The sequence below is a fragment of the Pelophylax lessonae genome, assembly GCF_965119305.1.
Source record: "Pelophylax lessonae genome assembly, chromosome: 9".
Classification (NCBI taxonomy): domain Eukaryota; kingdom Metazoa; phylum Chordata; class Amphibia; order Anura; family Ranidae; genus Pelophylax; species Pelophylax lessonae.
In genome coordinates this window covers 898,163-913,637 of record NC_138776.1, presented here as the reverse complement: position 1 = coordinate 913,637, position 15,475 = coordinate 898,163, and the positions used below count along the sequence as shown (strand labels likewise).

Below are 15,475 nucleotides of genomic sequence, written 5' to 3'. Positions count from 1 at the left end.
CCTGACATCTCGGTGCTCTGCTGTGATAGGAATGACACACCTGAAATCTCGGTGCTCTGCTGTGACTGTATATTGTTCTGTAAGAGGGCCTCACATTAGATATTCCTTTCCCTGGGCTGTTACCTGGGTCATCCATATGTGACATCACCCACGTCATGGCCGCCTCCGCTCCGCTATTGCCCGTGTAATATACGGCTTTGCGACACGCTTCTGCTGGGAATCCCATCTCTACCAGCTGTGTGACCACTGACTCATCCAACATAGGAGCTGTGAGGGAAAGGACAGTTAGGGGTGAGGGGGTGCAGAGGAAGAGGAATACCCAGCATTCAGGGAGAGATGGAAGGACAGGTCAGATTTAGATTAAAGGAGCAGGGAGCCCACAGGCAGACCCCCTCCCCCCTCACACACAGAATACCACCCTCACACACAATGAGAACACATTCATACCCACACAGAAGAAGCACAGCATATAATGGGGTGAGAGAGCAATCCTATGGGACACACATTACACAGTCAGCTGTGTATGGTGGAGTGTAGATCACACGGGTGACATGGATACTGGGGGGAGAGCTGTGTATGGTGGGGTGTAGATCACACGGGGGTCATGGATACTGGGGGGTGAGCTGTGTATGGTGGGGTGTAGATCACACGGGTGTCATGGATACTGGGGGGAGAGCTGTGTATGGTGGAGTGTAGATCACACTGGTGTCATGGATACTGGGGGGAGAGCTGTGTATGGTGGAGTGTAGATCACACGGGGGTCATGGATACTGGGGGGTGAGCTGTGTATGGTGGGGTGTAGATCACACGGGTGTCATGGATACTGGGGGGAGAGCTGTGTATGGTGGAGTGTAGATCACACGGGTGTCATGGATACTGGGGGGTGAGCTGTGTATGGTGGGGTGTAGATCACACGGTGTCATGGATATTGGGGAGTGAGCTGTGTATGGTGGGGTGTAGATCACACTGGTGTCATGGATACTGGGGGGAGAGCTGTGTATGGTGGAGTGTAGATCACACGGGTGTCATGGATACTGGGGGGTGAGCTGTGTATGGTGGGGTGTAGATCACACGGGTGACATGGATACTGGGGGGTGAGCTGTGTATGGTGGGGTGTAGATCACACGGGTGTCATGGATACTGGGGGGTGAGCTGTGTATGGTGGAGTGTAGATCACACGGGTGACATGGATACTGGGGGGTGAGCTGTGTATGGTCGAGTGTAGATCACACAGGTGACATGGATACTGGGGTGTGAGCTGTGTATGGTGGAGTGTAGATCACACGGGGGTCATGGATACTGGGGGGAGAGCTGTGTATGGTGGAGTGTAGATCACACGGGTGTCATGGATACTGGGGAGTGAGCTGTGTATGGTGGGGTGTAGATCACACGGGTGTCATGGATACTGGGGGGAGAGCTGTGTATGGTGGAGTGTAGATCACACAGGTGTCATGGATACTGGGGGGTGAGCTGTGTATGGTGGAGTGTAGATCACACGGGTGTCATGGATACTGGGGGGTGAGCTGTGTATGGTGGAGTGTAGATCACACTGGTGTCATGGATACTGGGGGGAGAGCTGTGTATGGTGGAGTGTAGATCACACGGGGGTCATGGATACTGGGGGGTGAGCTGTGTATGGTGGGGTGTAGATCACACGGGTGTCATGGATACTGGGGGGAGAGCTGTGTATGGTGGAGTGTAGATCACACGGGTGTCATGGATACTGGGGGGTGAGCTGTGTATGGTGGGGTGTAGATCACACGGTGTCATGGATATTGGGGAGTGAGCTGTGTATGGTGGGGTGTAGATCACACTGGTGTCATGGATACTGGGGGGAGAGCTGTGTATGGTGGAGTGTAGATCACACGGGTGTCATGGATACTGGGGGGTGAGCTGTGTATGGTGGGGTGTAGATCACACGGGTGACATGGATACTGGGGGGTGAGCTGTGTATGGTGGGGTGTAGATCACACGGGTGTCATGGATACTGGGGGGTGAGCTGTGTATGGTGGAGTGTAGATCACACGGGTGACATGGATACTGGGGGGTGAGCTGTGTATGGTGGAGTGTAGATCACACAGGTGACATGGATACTGGGGTGTGAGCTGTGTATGGTGGAGTGTAGATCACACGGGTGTCATGGATACTGGGGAGTGAGCTGTGTATGGTGGGGTGTAGATCACACGGGTGTCATGGATACTGGGGAGTGAGCTGTGTATGGTGGGGTGTAGATCACACGGGTGTCATGGATACTGGGGGGTGAGCTGTGTATGGTGGGGTGTAGATCACACGGGTGACATGAATACTGGGGAGTGAGCTGTGTATGGTGGGGTGTAGATCACACGGTGTCATGGATACTGGGGGGTGAGCTGTGTATGGTGGGGTGTAGATCACACGGGTGTCATGGATATTGGGGAGTGAGCTGTGTATGGTGGGGTGTAGGTCACACGGGTGACATGGATACTGGGGGGTGAGCTGTGTATGGTGGGGTGTAGATCACACGGGTGTCATGGATACTGGGGGGTGAGCTGTGTATGGTGGAGTGTAGATCACACGGGTGACATGAATACTGGGGAGTGAGCTGTGTATGGTGGGGTGTAGATCACACGGTGACATGGATAGTGGGGAGTGAGCTGTGTATGGTGGGGTGTAGATCACACGGGTGACATGGATACTGGGGGGTGAGCTGTGTATGGTGGGGTGTAGATCACACGGGTGTCATGGATATTGGGGAGTGAGCTGTGTATGGTGGGGTGTAGGTCACACGGGTGACATGGATACTGGGGGGTGAGCTGTGTATGGTGGGGTGTAGATCACACGGGTGTCATGGATACTGGGGGGTGAGCTGTGTATGGTGGGGTGTAGATCACACGGGTGTCATGGATACTGGGGGGTGAGCTGTGTATGGTGGAGTGTAGATCACACGGGTGACATGAATACTGGGGAGTGAGCTGTGTATGGTGGGGTGTAGATCACACGGTGACATGGATAGTGGGGAGTGAGCTGTGTATGGTGGGGTGTAGATCACACGGGTGACATGGATACTGGGGGGTGAGCTGTGTATGGTGGGGTGTAGATCACACGGGTGTCATGGATATTGGGGAGTGAGCTGTGTATGGTGGGGTGTAGGTCACACGGGTGACATGGATACTGGGGGGTGAGCTGTGTATGGTGGGGTGTAGATCACACGGGTGTCATGGATACTGGGGGGTGAGCTGTGTATGGTGGGGTGTAGATCACACGGGTGTCATGGATACTGGGGGGTGAGCTGTGTATGGTGGAGTGTAGATCATGTGATCTAAGCAGTTACGGATGGATAACGGTTACTCGGTTAGAAGAGAAAATGTTGCGAACGTTTCTGGGTCACGGATCTGATTGGAAAGCGCACTCAGCTGCGTCTCTCATTCGCTCGGCACGCAGTCACCCGCCCCCTCACACAGCAGTCACATGATCCACAAGAGGCGGAAACACTAACATGTCGGAGAGGAGAAGTGAGGGGAGCAGTACGAGTCGTCATCATCGTTGCCATAGAAACCAAGGCTACCTTTGGGCTCATCTGGGGTCACCAATGGGGGAGCAACGTCTGGAAGTTCCTCCTCACCCTCCTGCAAACCCCCACCGCGAAACTTGGACAGGTCCAGCTCCTCCGGGACATCGATGGAAACGTCTGAGGGTTGGAAAGAGAAGATAATGAAGGAATTACATGGGACGGGTTTCACACCCCGACTCTCACAATGGCTCTCCCGCAGGGATGACCCAATCAGTCAGCTTACTGCTCCTTCACTGTCCAATCAGCAGGATTGGGGGAGGGGAAGAGGACCAAGGCTTCTTGGCTTCTCCCTGCAGGAAAGCTAAAATCAGCCTTGCTTCGCCTGCACAGGAACGTCATCTAATGCTTATAAAGAAAACTACAAGTCCCATCTGCCACTGCAACAGACAAGACCTCCCACGGCAAACCCCTCCCTGCTATGGTTCAGCGGAACTTCCTCTACTCAGGTCCAGAGTCAGGAGGAGGAGCCTGCAGGAGGCTGAGCACCGCACCTGCAATGTGCTGACCATGGCTGCAATGCACATTTCTATTCTATCAATGTGGATGAGTTTATTAAATGGTTGCAAAATGCAGATTGTGGGGGAGATTTACAGTGAGGGGGAAAAAGTATGTGACCCCCTGCTGATTTTGTATGTTTGCCCATGGACAAAGAAATGATCAGTCTGTAATTTTATTGGTCGGTTTATTTTACCAGTGAGAGACAGAATAACAACAAAAATATCCAGAAAAAAATAATTTCAAAAAAGTTATAAATTGATTTGCATTTTAATGAGTAAAATAAGTATTTGACCCCCTCAAAAAACATGACTCAGTAGTTGGTGGAGAAAACGGAATTTTTGTAAAATCTTACCTGTAAAATTCCTTTCTCTGAGTCCTCCGACAGTCGCCGCCATCTTCATATTCGTCACAATGGGGTATTAGACTTTGCTCCGTAGGAGTAGCTAGGCAACAGAATATGTCAGTATTAAAGCTTTTAACATATCCCCACCCCAGGGGGTGGTCCCCTCAGTCTATACCCTCCTGCTTCCTGTTTCCTGCTTCAGTTTCAGTGGAATAGCAGTAGAGTACATACACAAACCCCAAAAGAGGGGCGGGGGCGGCGACTGTCGGAGGACTAAGAGAAAGGAATTTTACAGGTAAGATTTTACAAAAATTCCGTTTTCTCTTACGTCCTCCGACAGTCGCCGCCATCTTCATCTTCGTCACAATGGGGACGTCCCAAAGCAGTGCAAACATGAGGGGTGGGAAATGCAGCCGCGCCTAAAGGCAACGCAGTCTCCGCATCAAGAAAGTAACCTTACCAAAGGAAGGAAACCAGCTGGGCAACACGAGAAAAAATTTGCTCAACGGGAGCAATAACCCAGGAAAAAAACAAATAACCCAGGGATACAAAGAAATCCCAAACAGCCCAAAGGACCAAAACCAGGGACCCTAAGGGACCGCCGCACTAAGAACCTTGCGGCCAAAGGAAGCATCTGCCGATGCCTGAACATCCACTACGTGGAACAGAGTGAAGGTGTGCACGGTCGACCAAGTCGCCGCCCTACACACCTGGGCCACAGAAGCCCCATGACGACAGGCCCAAGACGTACTCAGAGATCTGGTAGAGTGCGCCCTCACAGGCATAAGGGAAACTTTTCCCCGCAAAGCATAGGCCTGTTCAACGGCCTGTCTGAACCAATTGGCGACGGCAGAAGCCGACGCCGCCACGCCCTTCCGAGGACCCCCGGAAGGACAAACAAAGAATCCGACTTGTGAAAAGATTCAGACGATTTTAGGTAAACCCTAATCGCCATGAACAGCATTCAAGGAGTGCAACACCACCTCCTCCGAATGTTTAGACTTCGCGCAAGGCGAAGGCAAGACAATGACCTCACTGAGGTGAAATTCCGAAACCCTCTTCGGAAAAAAAGAAGGGTTAGGTCGCAAGACCACCTCAACCAAGTGATTGACCAGATACGGACAATGGCAGGACAGGCTGCCAGCTCAGACACTCTGCGAGCCGAATTGATCGCCACCCAAAAAAGGTGACCCTCTAGGACAACATAGACAACGAGATCTACCCGATCCGTTCAAAAAAGAACCATGTTGTAACACGGACAGAACAAGATTCCAGTCCCAAGGAGGCAGAGGCACCCTCCTAGGAGGGACCAGATGCCCCCGAACAAAAGTGCCAATCAAGGAGATAGATGCCATAGGACGTTGAAAAAAGAACGGCCATCGCAGACACCTGACCCTTGATCATAGCCAGCGCCAAACGCTGTCAACACCCTTTCGAAGGAAGGACAACACCCCAGACACCGACCACGGGCGAGGTGAAGACCCCCTGAACTCACACCAGGCAAAATAGGCCTCCGAAATACGGTAAAAGACCTACCCCGAGACAAAATTCCTCGCGTCGATCAAAGTGTGAATGACCTCAGGGGAGAGACCCCTATCCCTCAGGGCCTCGGTTTCAACAGCCAGGCCGGCAAGGCCAGCGACTGCAAGGCAGGATGAAATATCAGCCCTTGAGACCGGAGAGCTTCCCGAAGAGGCAGACGCCACGGGGCGTCGACCGCCAAATGTACGAGGTCCGCGTACCAGGACCGGCGAGGCCAGTCCGGTGTCACAAGAATCACCGTGTTTTGGTTCCGAGACCAACCTGCGAAGGAACCTGGGCAGCAATTGAAACGGTGAAAACGCATACATCAGTCGGTACTGATGCCACGGAGCTACCAACGCGTCTGACGCGTCTGCCCGAGGATCGCGTGGCCTTGCCACGAACCTGTACACCTTGCTGTACAGATGAGACGTGAACAGGTCCACCTCCGGAAGACCCCACGTCGCGCACAACATCTGGAGAACACCCGGATGGAGGGGCCATTCCCCCTGGTCCAGGGACCAGCGGCATCAGATAATCCGCCCGCCAGTTCTCCAACCCCTGGAATGTGAACCGCCGATATCGCCGGGACATGCGTCTCGGCCCAAGACAGAATGTCGGCCACTTCCCGAGCCACCCGGGCCCTCTTTGTGTCCCCTTGGCGAATGACGTAAGCCACCGCCGTGGCAATGTCCGTCTGCACCCGAACCGGACAGCCCTGCAGCCTGTCCGGCCAACGTTGAAGGCAGAGAATCATTGCACGCAATTCCAGAATGCTGACCGGAAGGGAGGATTCCCCCTCCGACCAAGTTCCCTGGGCGGACAGAACGCCCAGAACACCACCCCAGCCCGACAGGCTGGCATCCGTGGTGACCACCGTCCATGAGAGAGGACGAAAAGACTTGCCCCCCGACACCGGCGGGGACAGGAGCCACCACAGAAGAACCCTTCCGGTGCGATGGCCCAACGAAATCCGGATCCAGAGATCACGGTCGCCCATCCCACCTGGACAGGATCTCCGCTTGGAGACCCCGCGTGTGAAACTGGGCGAAGGGAATCGCCTCGAAAGCCGAGACCATCAATCCCAGACATCTCATGCACGTCCGAGTGGACGAGGACGGAGCGTCCCTGAGGGACCAGACTTCCTTCCTGAAGAGTCCTGAGCTTGTCGTCCGGTAGGAAGATCTTCGCCTGGACAGAGTCCAGAACCATTCCCAGGTAAGGGAGACGAACCGATGGGCACAGTGCTGACTTTGGAAAAGTTATCGTCCAACCAAACTCCTGCAGAGACTGCATCGTAACGGACAGAGCCTTCTCCAGACCCTGGCTGGTCGCAGACCGAACCAGAATATCGTCCAGATACCCTAGGACAGAGACGCCCTGGGCTCTCAACAAAGCCAAAACCGGTGCCCGCACCTTGGTGAACACCCGTGGAGCCGAGGCGAGACCAAAGGGCAACGCCACAAATTGGTAGTGATCCTCCGCTATGGCGAATCGAAGGTACCTCTGGTGACCCTCGAAATTCGGGATGTGAAGATACGCATCCTTCAAGTCGATGGAAGCCATGAACTCCCCCGGGACCAGGGCAGCCACCACCGACCGCAGAGATTCCATGCGGAACTTGCGCACCCGCACAAAGCACAACGTACCTTGCCCGCCTTCCCGGGCACGGTGAACAGATTGGAATAGAACCCCCGAAACCTGTCCCGATGAGGCACCGGGACCACCACTCCCTGAGCCCTCAGGTCCTGCACCGCTAGATGCAGATCCCGCAAACGCTCCGGGGACAGTAGAAGATTTGAGGGAAAATATCTGAGCTCCGGCCTATAGAGAAACTCGATCTCGTAGCCAGATCGAACGATTTCCTGAACCCACCTGTCCCGAACCCGGGACAGCCATGGCTGAAGGAAACCGAGCAAGCGTCCCCCCACCCCAGAGTCGGGTGAGGGCGCCCCTACAGGCCGCACTGTTGTGGGCCGCTGAACCGGACTGGCCGGACTTTTGCTTACCAGTCTACGGCTCCTTACCAGGAGCCGTCTTAGCCTTGTGGGATTAGGGTAAGAGCATGCTCTTACCACCCGCGATCCCCCTAATTAACGTATCTAGGGAGTCACCAAAAAAGGCGAGAACCATCATAGGGCAGATTAGCCAAGGACTTACGCGAAGATTGGTCCACCGACCAACACTTCAACCAAACCAAAACGGCGAGACAATACCGCCACACCATGTACACGTGCAGCCAACGGAACCATATCCAGGTCCGCATCACACAAATACATGACACCCTGGTGGATTTGATCCACCATATCCAAAGTCGCCTGGAGGGCAGAATCAGCCACCAGGACGCGATTAAGCACCTGCGTCCAGCTCGCGACAGCCTGGGCCGCCATAAGTGAAGCAAATAAAGCTTTCAGCATAGAACCCATAATAGAATAGGCATGACGGGCAAGGGACTCCGTCCGTTTGTCCGTGGCATCCCGGAACACCGGGATATCCTCAGCAGGAATCGCAGTGGGCTTATTCAGAACCGCTATCGCGTGATCCACCGGAGGTGGGACACACCAACGCCCATCAGTAGCGGGCGTAAAAGGATAGCGCAGCTTAAACCTACTTGGTATAGCAAAAGGCTTGCGTATAGTACGCCAATGTTCCTTTACAGCGCATTGAAAATCATCAGTGCAGGGAAATACCTGCGATGTTTTGCGTCTTTTCTGCGTCCCATAAGCCGCCAAGGCAGCAGGAGGACAAGGTTCATCCTGTAAACGCAGTGTTTGCTTGATAGAAGCAACCAATTCATCCATGAGTGCAAGCTCTTCAGACAAGCCAGGGGGAGAAATATCAACCCCCTCAACCTCAGCCTCCATTTCTGACCCTACAAGGTCCAGGGAGGAACGGGACCCCGACAAGGAGACCCCAGCAACAGCAGCCCCATCACCAACACCCTCTGAATCAGAGGAAATTGAAAACTCTGGGCCTTTTTGAGGATTGAGCAGCCATCGGCAATTGCACCTGAGTCGCAAGGCTAGCCACAATCGCAGCCAAATCCCCCCCCCGAGGGGGAAAACCGCAGTCCCCTGGCTTCCCACCAATGTGACAGGAAATGTGCTTTCCTGAGAATCCATGCCCCAAAATGAGTAAAATAAAATGGGTGACCGCCCCTTTAAATAAGGCGCTGCGAACGTAGCCCACCGCCACACAAGCACACCCACACCAGGGACCCCCACAGGGAGAAGTTATACTCAGGCAAGGATACAGAGAATAGAGGGAAAAAACCTGGAGAGACCGCTGCTGCCGCTGGCCAGATCGGTGCTCCTGTAGAAAAGGAATTGCTGATATTCAGGGCGCTCCATTAAAGCCTATGGGAGGCTACAAGAAAATGGCCGCCATGCATGTGTACCATGCGGCCGGAGCGAGTACAGCCAAAATGGCGCCGTTTGGCGCCGAAACCGCCGCTCCCCCACCTCATGAAGGTGGAATAAAAATACACCACATAGTTATAAAGAACATGGTGGACCGCCGCAGCGGCGCTGTAATGTGCCCCAAACATGATAGCATCAAGTTCCACAGCACACAGCCGTTCACACACTCAGACTGACACAGAGTGCAGCACAGCCCCCCCTCCTTGCAGCCCACAGCATGCAATGTGAGAGATAGGGAAACATCAATAGTGTGAACACAGGGCAAGGTAACACAGTCCCAGACTGACACCCCCCAGACAGACAGGTCCCCACATGAATACACTTACCTCTTACATGGCGTGGGGGACCCGCACAGGCGAACAAGCCGCTGTACATGAGACAGGGAGAGTCGCATCCAGGACGCAGCAGAAGGTGGGCTGAGAAACCGCACAGTGTCCAGTGAGGTAGCCACCTCACCCTAGCATCCCTGCACCGAACAGGGATGGGTCGTTCAGAAAACTCAGGAGCGGTACCTGACTGAACGCTCGATGGCGGGCTGAGAAACCACTGACCCACAACCTGCGACCAGGGGAGTCAGCCCGAGACGCAGCCCGCATTATCCTCTTCATCCGAAGATCTAACTATTGCTGGTAAAAATAACAGCTAAATAAAGAAAGAGAGAAAAAACTCAAATAAAATCAAAAAAGAGAAGGCTGAGACAAAATGCCCCAGCATAGAGACATCCAGCTACTCCTGACAAGCTAGACATTGAAACTGAAGATGGAAACAGGAAGTAGGAGGGTATAGACTGAGTGGACCACCCCCTGGGGTGGGGATATGTTAAAAGCTTTAATACTGACATATTCTGTTGCCTAGCTACTCCTACGGAGCAAAGTCTAATACCCCATTGTGACGAATATGAAGATGGCGGCGACTGTCGGAGGACGTAAGAGAAACCCTTGTTTGAAGCACAGAGGTCAGACGTTTCTTGTAGTTGGCCACCAGGTTTGCACGCATCTCAGGAGGGATTTTGGAGGCTGACGTTTGGTAACTCGAATCTTCAGCTCCCTAAACATATTTTCTATGGGATTTAGGTCTGAAGACTGACTAGGCCACTCCAGGACCTTAATATGCTTCTTCTTGAGCCACTCCTTTGTTGCCTTGGCCATGTGTTTTGGGTCATTGTCATGCTGGAATTCCTATCCATGACCCCCTTGGCTGAGGGAAGGAGGTTCTCATCCAAGATTTGATGGTACATGGCCCCGCCCATCATCCCTTTGATGCGGTGAAGTTGTCCCCTTAGCAGAAAAACACCCCCAAAGCATAAATGTTTCCACCCCCATGTGTGATGGTGGGGGATGGTGTTCTTGGGATCCTCCTCCTCCAAACACGGCGAGTTGATGCCAAAGAGCTCGATTTTGGTCTCATCTGACCACAACACTTCCCCCCAGTTCTCCTCTAAATCATTCAGATGTTCATTAGCAGACATCAGACGGGCTGTACCATGTGATTTCCTGAGCAGGGGGACCTTGCGGGTGCTGCAGGATTTCAGTCCTCCATGGGGTAGTGTGTTACCAATTGTTTTCTTGGTGACGATGGTCCCAGCTGAGATCATTTGCCTCGTTTCCACTGAGCGGGTCGGTTCGGTTCGGTACGCTATTTTGAGTGTTTCCATTATGAAAGTGGCCCATACAACCGAACCAAACCGCACCATTCCTGGTCCTGCTTCAGATGTAGGGCCATAGGAAATGGTACGGTACGGTTAGGGCGGAGCTACTGGCGTCACACGATAGAGTCCACTGATTGGTGGACAGGAAACCATCAATGCTCACATCAAATGAAAGAGCAAAACAAACACCTCATTTGGTGTAAACCCCGCATGGTCCCTGGTGGCCCGACTTGCAGTGGAAACGCTCACCTGAATAGACCGGACCATTCTAACCCTTCCAAACTGTACCGACGCGAACCGTTCCGCTCAGTGGAAACGAGATCATTGAGAAGATTCTCCTGTGTAGTTCTGGGCTGATTCCTCACCGTTCTCCATCATCATTGAACCTCCACGAGGTGAGATCTTCCATGGAGCCCCAGACTGAGGAGACTGACAGTTATTTTCTGTTTCTTCCAACCAACTGTTGTCACCTCTCACCAAGCTGCTTGGCGATGGTCTTGTAGCCATTCCAACCTTGTGTAGGTCTCCAATCTTCTCCCTGACATCCTTGGACAGCTCTTTGGTCTTGGCCATGGTGGAGAGATTGGAATCTGATTGGTTGATTCTGTGGACAGGAGTCTTCTATACAGGTAACAAGCTGAGATTAGGAGCACTCCCTATAAGAAAATCCTCCTAATCTCAGCTTGTTACCTGTATAGAAGACACCTGGGAGCCAGAAATCTGCTGATTGGTCGGGGATCAAATACTTATTTCACTCATTAAATGCAAATCAATTTATAACTTTTATGAAATGCGTTTTTCTGGATATTTTTGTTGTTATTCCGTCTCTCACTGGTAAAATAAACCGACCAATAAAATTACAGACTGCTCATTTCTTTGTCAGCGGGCGAACGTACAAAATCTGCAGGGGGTCACATACTTTTTCCCCTCACTGTACTAATAGTGGAGAGTGCAAAATCTGGTGCAGCTCTGCATTGGAACCAATCAGCTTCCAGGTTTTACAGAAGGAGCTGAAGTTAGAAGCTGATTGGCTGCCATGCACGGCTGCACCAGATTCTGAGTGCTCCAGGATTAGTAAATCTCCCCCAGCGCCTCTAAAGGAAACATGAAGGAAGCTGCCACTGCTGACCTCTCATCCTGCAAATGCTAGTTGCCTGGCTGTCACTGGCCCCAAGCATCAAGCTGCCTTTACCCGCTTGCCGACCGTATAGTAGATATACAGCGGGAAGGCGGCTCTGCTGCTCCAGATCACAGACCTATCATGTGATCTGGAACAAACGGGTAGGGGGAGCACGCTCGCCGCTGTGCTGCGATTATACACCACAGATGTCAATCACTGGGTGCCGGCCAATCGTTTGCCGCGAGCCCCCGCCGATCACCCGGAATTTACACAGAACAGAGCCCTGCCTATGTAAACAAGGCAAAGCAGGGAATAAAATCCATTACTTGCCTTAGTAAAAGCACCGCACAGTACACAAACACTGGCTAGGCACACATTTAACCCTTGATTAGCCCGGTTAACTCCTTCCCTGCCAGTGTCATTAGTACAGTGACGGTGCATCTTGTTAGTTCTGATCACTGTATTAACCACTTAAGCCCCGGAAGATTTTACCCTCTTCCTGACCAGGCCCTATTTTGCGATTCGGCACTGCGTGACTTTTAAAGGACAATTGCGCGGTCGTGCGACACTGTACCTAAATAAAATTTAGGTACAGTGTCGTTTATGTCCCATAAACAGAGCTTTCTTTTGGTGGCATTTGATCTCCTGTGCGATTTTTTGATCATGCGCTATAAACAAAAAAAAAAAACCATCAATTTTGCAAAAATTACAATATTTTTCACATTTTTTTATATGAAATTCCCCCAAAAAAAATGTAAAAATCAAAAATTATTTAACATTTTAGGCCAATTTGTTTTCTGCTACGTTTGGTAAAAAAAAAAAAAAAAATCACAATAAGTGTATTTTGATTGGTTTGCGCAAAAGTTATTGCGTTTACTAACAAAGTGAAAGATTTTTGTCATTTTTGTTGTTTTATTTTTTCAACGCGTAATGGCGGCGATCTGCGATTTATTTTGCGGGACTGCGACATTGCGGCGGACAGATCGGACCCTTGACTGACATTTTTGGGGGAACCAGTGACATCACTACAGTAATCAGTGCTATAAATATGCACTGTTACTGTACTGACACTGGCAGGGAAGGGGTTAACTTTATTGGAGAAGGAGGGGTTAAGTGTATCCCTAGGGGCGTGATTCTAACTGTAAAGGGGCGTGGCTTGTGATGTAACCACAGAGACATACGATCCTACATAGCAGTATGATCTCTGCAGTTACACCAGGGAGAATGACAGGTGGCTTTGTTTACATCATCCGCCTGCCTTTCTCCCTCTGTACCGGACGATTGCGAGTGACCGGCGGACATGCAAGGGAGCGAGCGGGGGCTGGAACGCGCCTCAGGCGGCACGCGCTCACCCCCTACAGCCTCACAGGCTAGCGACGTAGTCCTATGTCACTTTGCCTGTGAGGGGCTGACTGCTGACGTAAATAGTCATGCGGCAGTCGGCAAGTGGTTAATCCCACTGGTTTCCACTAAGTGTAAAAAGTGTCAGTTAGTGTCAGAATGTCCGCCGCAATAAGGCAGTCCGGCTATAAGTCGCTGATTGCTGCCATTACCAGTATAAAAAGAATTTAAAATAAAGACTACATAACTATATCCCATAGTTTGCAGGCGCTAGAACTAATCAATATATACTTATTGAGAATTTTTTTTTTTAAACAAAAATATGTAGCAGAATACATATTGCCCTAAATGTATCTTTTTATTACCACTATTTGATTTTTTTTAATTTTTTTTGAGTTGATGTTTTATAGCAGAAAAGTAAAAAATACGGTATATTTTTTTTTCAAAATTGTCACTTTTTTTTTTGTTTATAGCGCAAAAAATAAAAGCCGCAGAGGTGATAAAATTCCACCAAAAGAAATCTCTATTTGAGGGTACAGTGTCGCACGACTGCGCAATTGTCAGTTAAAGTAATGCAGTGCCGTATCGCAAAAAAATGGCCTGATCCTGTAGTAAATCTTTTGGAGGTGAAGTGGTTAATAATGTGGATGACATTCACCCCGCCATCACCATCCTTACCCAACTTCTTAGGTACCCAGTCCAGACCAAATGTGAATTTCTTTATCTGAATTACAAGATAATCGGGAAAGGAGGCAAATCGTGACGTCCTGTGAGGAGAGACAGAAATAAATGATGAAAAACCAAATAAATAAAGATAATCTTCTATCCGCACAATACGGAGCTTTTTGAGTCCTCTTACTTAAGTGCTGAAGATTTGGCCTGCAGGGCGGCGCTCCAAAACTCGTCCAGCTGTTCTGGGGCTGCAAAGGCCTCGAGGCAGCAGGTGAAGGGGATCCGGGCTCGTACCAACTCCGGAGGGGGGCGGTGATCCTGCTCTGCCTGCAGCCTGGCCTGCTCATAGGCGACCAGTTCCTCTGTGTGATAGAAAGAGTAAAACAAATCCTTAGAGAACAGATCTGTAAGACGAGCGAATATTTCTAAAGAGCAACAAAGCGGTAAAAATCCTCACCAAACCTTTTTTTTTTTTTTTTTTTTATCCTGAACAGTAAAGGCAAATTGGGCCCAAAGTGTCAATATTTTGTGTGGCCGCCATTATTTTCCAGCACTGCCTTAACCCTCTTGGGCATGGAGGTCACCAGAGCTTCACAGGTTGTCACTGGAGTCCTCTTCCCCTCCTCCATGATGACATCACAGAGCTGGTGGATGTTAGAGACCTTCCCCTCCTCCACCTTCTGTTTGAGGATCCCCCACAGATGCTCAATAGGGTTTAGGTCTGGAGACATGCTTGGCCAGTCCATCACCTTTACCCTCAGCTTCTTTAGCAAGGCAGTGGTCATCTTGTAGGTGTTTGGGGTCGTTATGTTGGAATATTACCCTGCCCCCCAGTCTCTGAAGGGAGGGGATCATTCTCTGCTTCAGTATGTCACAGTACATGTTGGCATTCATGGTTCCCTCAATGATCTGTAGCTCCCCAGTGCCGGCAGCACTCATGCAGCCCCAGACCATGACACTCCCACCACCATGCTTGACTGTAGGAAGACACACTTGTCTTTGTACTCCTCACCTGGTTGCCCCCACACACGCCTGACACCATCTGACACCAAATAAGTTTATCTTGGTCTCATCAGAGCACAGGAGATGGTTCCAGTAATCCATGTCCTTAGTCTGCTTGTCTTCAGCAAACTGTTTGTGGGCTTTCTTGTCCATCATCTTTAGAAGAGGCTTCCTTCTGGGATGACAGCCATGCAGACCAATTTGATGCAGTGTGCGGCGTATGGTCTGAGCACTGACAGGGTGACCCCTCCCCCACCCCTTCAACCTCTGCAGCAATGCTGGCAGCACTCATACGTCTATTTCCCAAAGACAACCTCTGGATATGACGCTGAGCACGGCACTCAACTTCTTTGGTGGACCA

The 15,475-nt window shown here is 51.2% G+C and overlaps 2 protein-coding genes across 3 annotated transcripts in view; one reads left to right on the top strand and one right to left on the bottom strand.

The window, feature by feature from the left end:
• MRPL51 (mitochondrial ribosomal protein L51) overlaps window positions 1-15,475 on the top strand; it is a 156,787-nt gene that overhangs the window by 131 nt on the left and 141,181 nt on the right. The gene's annotated exons all lie outside the window — the stretch shown is intronic.
• The window catches only part of USP5 (ubiquitin specific peptidase 5), a 70,705-nt gene that overhangs the window by 8,636 nt on the left and 46,594 nt on the right, over window positions 1-15,475 (bottom strand). Inside the window, exons 13-16 of one of the 2 annotated variants that reach the window (XM_082269157.1) lie at window positions 14,300-14,474; window positions 14,119-14,207; window positions 3,476-3,667; window positions 124-267 (exon numbers count right to left, since the gene is read on the bottom strand). In XM_082269157.1, the coding sequence (XP_082125283.1) occupies window positions 124-267; window positions 3,476-3,667; window positions 14,119-14,207; window positions 14,300-14,474 (600 nt within the window). The remainder of the gene's footprint in view (window positions 1-123; window positions 268-3,475; window positions 3,668-14,118; window positions 14,208-14,299; window positions 14,475-15,475) is intronic. The other variant, XM_082269158.1, reaches the window with a different exon arrangement.